This window comes from Gadus morhua, chromosome 8 (assembly GCF_902167405.1).
Source record: "Gadus morhua chromosome 8, gadMor3.0, whole genome shotgun sequence".
NCBI classification, from domain to species: Eukaryota; Metazoa; Chordata; class Actinopteri; order Gadiformes; family Gadidae; genus Gadus; species Gadus morhua.
The window spans coordinates 486,155-493,654 of record NC_044055.1 but is presented as its reverse complement, the minus strand read 5'-3'; the positions used below and the strand labels follow the sequence as shown (position 1 = coordinate 493,654).

The following is a 7,500-nucleotide window of genomic DNA, read 5'->3' as shown; positions in this document are numbered from 1 at the left end:
AAAATGTCACGGATAAAAACGTACACCGTTAATAGGTAGTTATTAGTGCAATTATACATTTTGTGCAATTATCTATTTTACCAAGTTAACAGCGTGGTACGATGATGATTTAATGGCCAACATCTAAAATGTCACAACTTAAACCATAAAAAGGAATACTTAATTGCGCACTTATACATTTTGTGCAACTATCTATTTTGCCAGCAAAATGAGAAACATGATTCAAAGTAATTTCTTTATTTTGTTACTTGGTGTATTTCCAATTCACAGATTTTCATTCTTCTTTCCATAAAATACAGTGTTCATGATTCCGATTCAGACATCAGCTTTTCATCATTTGACGCACAATAAGCTCTTCAAGGTGCATGGCAAGAACATCCTAGTAAGGTCTCTGGCCAGACAGAGCGGAGACTAACGTCACGTTGTGTCATTACCAGCAGCCCCAGGTATATACCGGACATATACCAGTTTGATTTCATACGGTCTATATGGGTATGGCAAATCTCTTCTGGTTAACCAGGGTCTTTAGATGAGCCAATACAACGTAGCAAAATGTGTAGTATTTTAGTACAAGAGAGAAAGAGAGAAGGGGAGAGAGAGAGAGAGAGAGAGAGAGAGAGAGAGAGAGAGAGAGAGAGAGAGAGAGAGAGAGAGAGAGAGAGAGAGAGAGAGAGAGAGAGAGAGAGAGAGAGAGAGAGAGAGAGAGAGAGGGAGGGAGAGAGAGAGAGAGAGAGAGAGACACACACACACACACACACACACACACACACACACACGAATGGCCAGCATCAATAGGGCTGTGGTTCAACCACCATCACTGTTGGCCGGTTTTAAAACAGTGGTCACTGGATTATTAAAAAGGAGCAGAACAACTTAGATTCTTTATAAACCAGTAAGAGAGAAATGGCCCCTTGATGGCGAGGGGAGGGTAGAGGTGGCGCCGCTGGACTGAGGCCGCCGCCACGCTGGGAGTCTCCACGACCCCGGAGGTCATGTGACACGGCTCACAGCTTGGCCTCTCCGGGCTTAACCTGCAGGCTCTGGAGCTTCATGGCCAGGCCCATGTTCCCAGTGATCTGCAGCTTCTTCTGCATGAAGGCCTGGGAGGGGGAGAGGGAGAGGGAGGGGGAGGGGGAGAGGGAGGGGGAGAGGGAGGGGGAGGGGGAGAGGGAGGGGGAGGGGGAGAGGGAGAGAGGGTCCCTGAATAAGACATGGTTCACATTGGTACTGACCCTTCTCCCCGGTGGGTTTTCCAGGTGGATTCTGATGTGGTTGTCGGACAGCGCTGGCCTGGCGGTACGGGCCGCCAGAGGCTCCCGTTGGGGGGTTCAAGGGTTCAGGTTCAGGATTAAAGGAGGTCATGGAACTGGGACATGTGCTGGAACACGGCAGTGAGTCTCCAGGCCCGGAAACAGCCTGGAAACCGAGGCCACAGCCTGGAAACCGAGGCAACAGCCTGGAAACCCAGGCCACAGCCTGGAAACCCAGGCAACAGCCTGGTACCCAAGGCCACAGCCTGAAAACCAAGGCCACAGCCTGGAAAGCGAGGCCGCAGCCTGGAAACAGAGGCCACAGCCTGGAAACCGAGGCCACAGCCTGGAAACCAAGGCCACAGCCTGGTAACCGAGGCCACAGCCTGGAAACCAAGGCCACAGCCTGGAAAGCGAGGCAGTAGTGTGGTAACCAGGGCAACAGCCTGTATATCAGGGCAACAGCCCAGTAATCAGGTCAATAGTCTGGTAACCAAGGCAACAGCCTGGTACCCAAGGCCACAGCCCGGAGCAGTACCCCGGGGTGTGTGAGCTCCCAGGGGGTCTTACCGTCTGAGGGTTGAGCTTCCCGGTCATCAGCGCCAGGAGGTCCTCGTCCCCGATGCTCAGGGTGCAGTCAGCCTTCGCTTCTGAACACACAACAACAGAGTGAAGAACACAATGGGTTTCAAGTGACAATGAAAAGTATAAAGTATAAAATGGCCCACAGGTCAAAGAATATAACATTTGGAAAACTGTTAATTCATTTAGATGATAAAGATGGCTAACGGAAGCATCCTAAAAAGAACATTTGACTCTTTATTCATTTGGTACCTTTTAGAAAATAAATATTTAGAGCTGCACTGCTCTAAAAGGCTTTAAAGCGGTCATTAAAGTGAGGCACAAAGTAAGCCACTTTTATTAAAGCATTATTTGTGTGAGTCACCGGGAGAAAACAGACAATATAAACTAAAATCATAAAAAGGCAACTAATGAAGCCTGTGATCGATTGTGTACTTATTTTAATGAACTACAGTTCTCTTCCTGGACCCTGGTGTCTGCCCGGGCGCCACTAAACCCGTCTCCGGGGTCCGTCCCTCGGGGCTTTACAACGTTTTCCCGCCGTTGTTTGGGGCTAGGGGGGGTCGGCGAGGGGCAGTCGAGCCCTGAGACAGAGTCTCTGACACGGAGCCGTACTGACACAATGGACTCCGTTACACGGTGGAATAACGCAAACATCAATTGATTAAAAGTGATGGAGGCCGTTTAGTGTATTTGTGAAGCCGGACTTGGCCACTGTACCGTGACCTCCATGACAAACGGAGTGTCAGGCTACGAGGCCGTCAAACCCCCCGGAGCCGTGAGGGTTTACAGCCGTAGAAGAAGAAGCGATGTCGAGCCAGAGTCATCTGAATGTAAACGAGTCTGTGATGAATACAGCCGGCCGGCCACATCAAGAGGAGGCCGTGTATACAATAAATCAACCGCTATTCGAACTACACACCGCCTAGTTGATGGAAAACGATTTGACGAAAGGGTGGAATGTGCAATTTCATGGCACTGATCAAGTGCAGACATTCTGTCACAGTCCAAAGCCCATGAGGATCCGTCCCCATCACGGCACATATTGTCCTTTAAGAGTAGTGTGTGTGTGTGTGTGTGTGTGTGTGTGTGTGTGTGTGTGTGTGTGTGTGTGTGTGTGTGTGTGTGTGTGTGTGTGTGTGTGTGTGTGTGTGTGTGTGTGTGTGTGTGTGTGTGTACCCGGGTCGTTGGTGACGGAGCCGCTGCCGTTCTTGGCGTCCACAACCCAGCGCCCTTCTCTCCCCTCGGGACCGTCGCTCACCTGGAAGGCAAACACTCCTCGGACCTTCTTGACAAGCTCCTCCCCTTTCTACAGACACACACATGACACGGAACACACATGAGACAGAACACACACGCAGCGTGGGTCAGTGAGGAATGCAGTCTAGATTCCTGTTTGTTGACAACAGAGCTTACTTTGGCCTTGACTTGAAGTAGAAGACAAATACATTTTAACACGAACACAATAGAACACACATGAATTAAAATGCCCATCAATTATGAAACACATAAACAGCAACCAACATACAATCAATTTGAAATCAAATAGAACCCAAATGTCAGCCATAAAACTCACAAAACTAAGGCCGCAATCGAAGACAGCCCCTGTCACAAATCTCTCTCATATTTCATATCGACCGAGAACGGCAATTCATCACATCTCGACCTCCAGGGTAGAGAGGATCAATCAGAACCGTGCCCCACACACACACACATACACACACACACACACACACACACACACACACACACACACACACACACACACACACACACACACACACACACACACACACACACACACACACACACACACACACAGCCAGAAAAAACTATTCACTGTCAATCTCCAAATTGTTGTCCACTTAGAACTGACGGGCCGAGAGAGGATCCACACTTTGAGCGGTATATCAATCTTACTGACTAATTGACAAAGTGTCTTTTCTCGGGGGAGGTGGCGTATGGTTGAAGAGCATCAGTAGAAACATCGGGGCGTTTTTCATTACCAGTAAATGCCAATCTAGTGATTATCCACTCAATGCTGCCTGATGTGTTGTCTCTGAGATAGGACTGCCTTTGATTAAAGAACATGGAACAACGAGGCGTGTTGCTGAGGGCTTACCGGCTATAGCGACAGCCTAACGCCGGGATTCCACCGGCCGCGTTACGGCCGCGTTACGGCTGCGACTCTGCCCTGCGTGCATTTCCACCGGGCGCGTTACGGCAGCCGTATTCACGCGAGATCACGAGATCACGCGATAATCCTAAACCTAATGTACTCACCTTCCACTCCCACAACGACTGCAATTAAATGCCACGTTTTGTCCTTCCGGCCATTGCCCTTATAAAAAGGATGATTTGGTACATGAATGACTTCATGTTGCTGAACTTCGACAGTGAGTCTCTCGTCGTCCATGTTGCCGACCCTCTGAGACCCTTTGATTGATTGACTGCTGACCTGGTGCCACCGGTCATGACGTAATAATGTCGATGTGAAGTTGTGATAGGCTACATGAGCTGAGTATTGTGTTTTATTTAGAAAATTGACCGGATGCTCTATGGCTTTTACTTTTTCACTTCCTGCCCTGCTCGATCTGCTCTGTTGAAATTGACGCGGTTCAGCAACGGCTCGCGTCAAAAATAGAAATGTTACGGAATGATAGTGCTGCGGCACCGCGAGCCGCTCCTGGGACGCTGCTGAGACGTTCCGAAGCCACGCCCGGTGGAAATGGTCTCATTGATTAGAGTGGAACCTATCTGCTGCGGTGACCGCGGCCAAGACGTGCCGCAGCCGCAACGCGTCCGGTGGAATCAGGCCTTTATGCTCGCTTGAATTCTGAGTTTCTCTGTGTTACTGAAAATAAAATACCTGAACTTGAGAACCTCATGAACTTCACCACCACCACCCCCACCACCACCCCCACCACCACCAGTCATCACATAGAACCCTCTCAATGATGAAGTGAAGATCTGCCATTTCCGCTGTGGACTTTGTTCCCGTTGTGGCGGTCAGACTCACCTCTTGCAGTTTTTTCTCGATTTCTTGAAAGACGCCGTAGGCTTTAAAGTCCTCGAGGCCTGCGCTGGTGGGGGCGGCCGTAACACGAGCTCTGGGGTCAGGGGACGAGAGAGAACGAGAGAACGAGAGACAGAGAGACATAGAGCATGAGAGACAGATCGAGAGAGAGAGAGAAAGAGATAGGAGAGAGGGGGACGAAAGAACAAGTGGACACAATGACTGCCAGCACACACTAAACTACACTAAGCTTCTTCAGCAGGGCCAAGGCCGGACTCAATGCCTCAGCAGTTCTTTAAGAAACCCTTCAGTCTGGAGGCTTTAGGGATGCATCCTGTGTGAGGGAGGTTCTGGAGCTACTAGAACAGAACCAGCTGAGGTTCTGGAGGAACTAGAACAGAACCAGCTGAGGTTCTGGAGCTACTAGAACAGAACCAGCTGAGGTTCTGGAGCTACTAGAACAGAACCAGATGAGGTTCTGAGCTACTAGAACAGAACCAGCTGAGGTTCTGGAGGAACTAGAACAGAACCAGCTGAGGTTCTGAGCTACTAGAACAGAACCAGCTGAGGTTCTGGAGGAACTAGAACAGAACCAGCTGAGGTTCTGGAGCTACTAGAACAGAACCAGCTGAGGTTCTGAGCTACTAGAACAGAACCAGCTGATGTTCTGGAGGAACTAGAACAGAACCAGCTGAGGTTCTGGAGGAACTAGAACAGAACCAGCTGAGGTTCTGAGCTACTAGAACAGAACCAGCCTGCGTTCCTTCCCTGCTCAGCTCATTCAGGGACAGTGTTGTCATAGCAACAGAGAGATGTTATGAGCTTCAAATAAAGAGTGCATGTATTCTCAGTGTATTGTTCTAAACAGCACACTGAGAATAGTACATCGATACAGCTACTAGTTTAGGGACAGAGTCCAGAGCAGAACCACCAGCCGTGAAGAGACCCCATCAGTGTTGATAAGGGTCGGACTGGGGGGGGGGCCACCCCACGGCCCCGCCCCCCCGCCCCCCACGGCCCCGCCCCCCCGCCCCCCACGGCCCCCGCCGCCCTATCATGTGCAGATCCACAGAGGAGAGCGCTCACAGCGCTGGGGGGGGGGGGGGGGCCGTGCATACTGCAGTGGGGGCACGTGCACCTCATGCATATGTATGTTTATACAAACAAGAAATATAAAAGATATGAATATATTAACATATATTACCCACAATGCAAACAGGGAGGGAGGGAGGGAGAGAGAGAGGGAGGGAGGGACTCACCCGCCGCCCCCCAGGGGGAACCCCAGCCGGTACAGGGTGACCACCACCGCCCCCCCCAGGCCGATGTTGTGCTGCAGGGCCACTCGGGCCCCCGGGACCTGGCGCCGCTCAGACGCCCCGCGCAGCTGCCAACACAGCTCAGCACACTGGGCCAGGCCTGGGGGGGGGGAGAGGGGAGAGGGGGGTCAGCACACTGGGGGGGGGGGGAGAGGGGAGGGAGGGGGCAGCACACTGGGGGGGGGGAGAGGGGAGAGGGGGGTCAGCACACTGGGGGGGGGGGGGGGGAGAGAGGGGTCAGCACACTGGGGGGGGGAGAGAGGGGAGAGGGGGGTCAGCACACTGGGGGGGGAGAGGGGTCAGCACACTGGGGGGGGGGGGAGAGGGGAGAGAGGGGTCAGCACACGGGGGGGGGGAGAGGGGGGAGAGGGGTCAGCACACTGGGGGGGGGGAGAGGGGAGAGAGGGGTCAGCACACTGGGGGGGGGGGGGGAGAGGGGAGAGAGGGGTCAGCACACTGGGGGGGGGGGGGAGAGAGGGGGCAGCACACTGGGGGGGGGGGGGGGAGAGAGGGGTCAGCACACTGGGGGGGGGGGGGGGGAGAGAGGGGTCAGCACACTGGGGGGGGGGGAGGGGTCAGCACACTGGGGGGGGGAGGGGTCAGCACACTGGGGGGGGGAGGGGTCAGCACACTGGGGGGGGGAGGGGTCAGCACACTGGGGGGGGAGGGGTCAGCACACTGGGGGGGGGAGGGGTCAGCACACTGGGCCAGGCCTGGGGGGGGGGGAGAGTGAGTGCGTGCGCAGCACCTCGGGTATGAACCAATCGGGCTCCAGCCTGTGGGGGGGCCCACTGACACCTGTCTGTGTGTGTGGGGGGGCCCACTGACACCTGTCTGTGTGTGTGGGGGGGCCCACTGACACCTGTCTGTGTGTGTGGGGGGGCTGCACTGAGTGGTTCGTACCCACTGGTCTCTACACCTGACTGCCACTGTCTCTGCTAACGCTGTGGCCGTCCGTCTGTCTTGAGAAGCACTTAAGGTTTCTTAAGGCAGCTAGGTAAATTAACACACACACACACACACACACACACACACACACACACACACACACACACACACACACACACACACACACTCCTCTTCAGCCATTCCCTGTGTACTAATGACAACACAAAAATAGAACAAACAAGACACAAAAATCGTACAAAATGTCCTTTCAAAGAAATGTCAGCGAGCGGCTGCAGTCAGCGGTCCACGCGTGTTAATGACTGGCGTGTAGTGAGCACCTCTTGTATCAGTGTCCTGTCAATGGTTTATTCATCTCGTTGCATTGGTAAAGCGTGTTCGCCTTGAGGCAAAACAAACTGCAAATTCACCTTGTTTTGTTTGAGGTGCG

General features: G+C 53.0%; 1 protein-coding gene across 1 annotated transcript in view; it reads right to left on the bottom strand.

Moving 5' to 3' along the window:
• Nucleotides 1-283: 283 nt before the first annotated feature.
• Nucleotides 284-7,500, bottom strand: part of scp2a (sterol carrier protein 2a) — a 17,326-nt gene continuing 10,109 nt past the window's right edge. The window contains exons 12-16 of the mRNA XM_030365008.1: nt 6,108-6,264; nt 4,852-4,942; nt 3,012-3,141; nt 1,821-1,900; nt 284-1,100 (exon numbers count right to left, since the gene is read on the bottom strand). Coding sequence (XP_030220868.1) covers nt 1,005-1,100; nt 1,821-1,900; nt 3,012-3,141; nt 4,852-4,942; nt 6,108-6,264 — 554 coding nt within the window. The 3' untranslated portion in view covers nt 284-1,004. The remainder of the gene's footprint in view (nt 1,101-1,820; nt 1,901-3,011; nt 3,142-4,851; nt 4,943-6,107; nt 6,265-7,500) is intronic.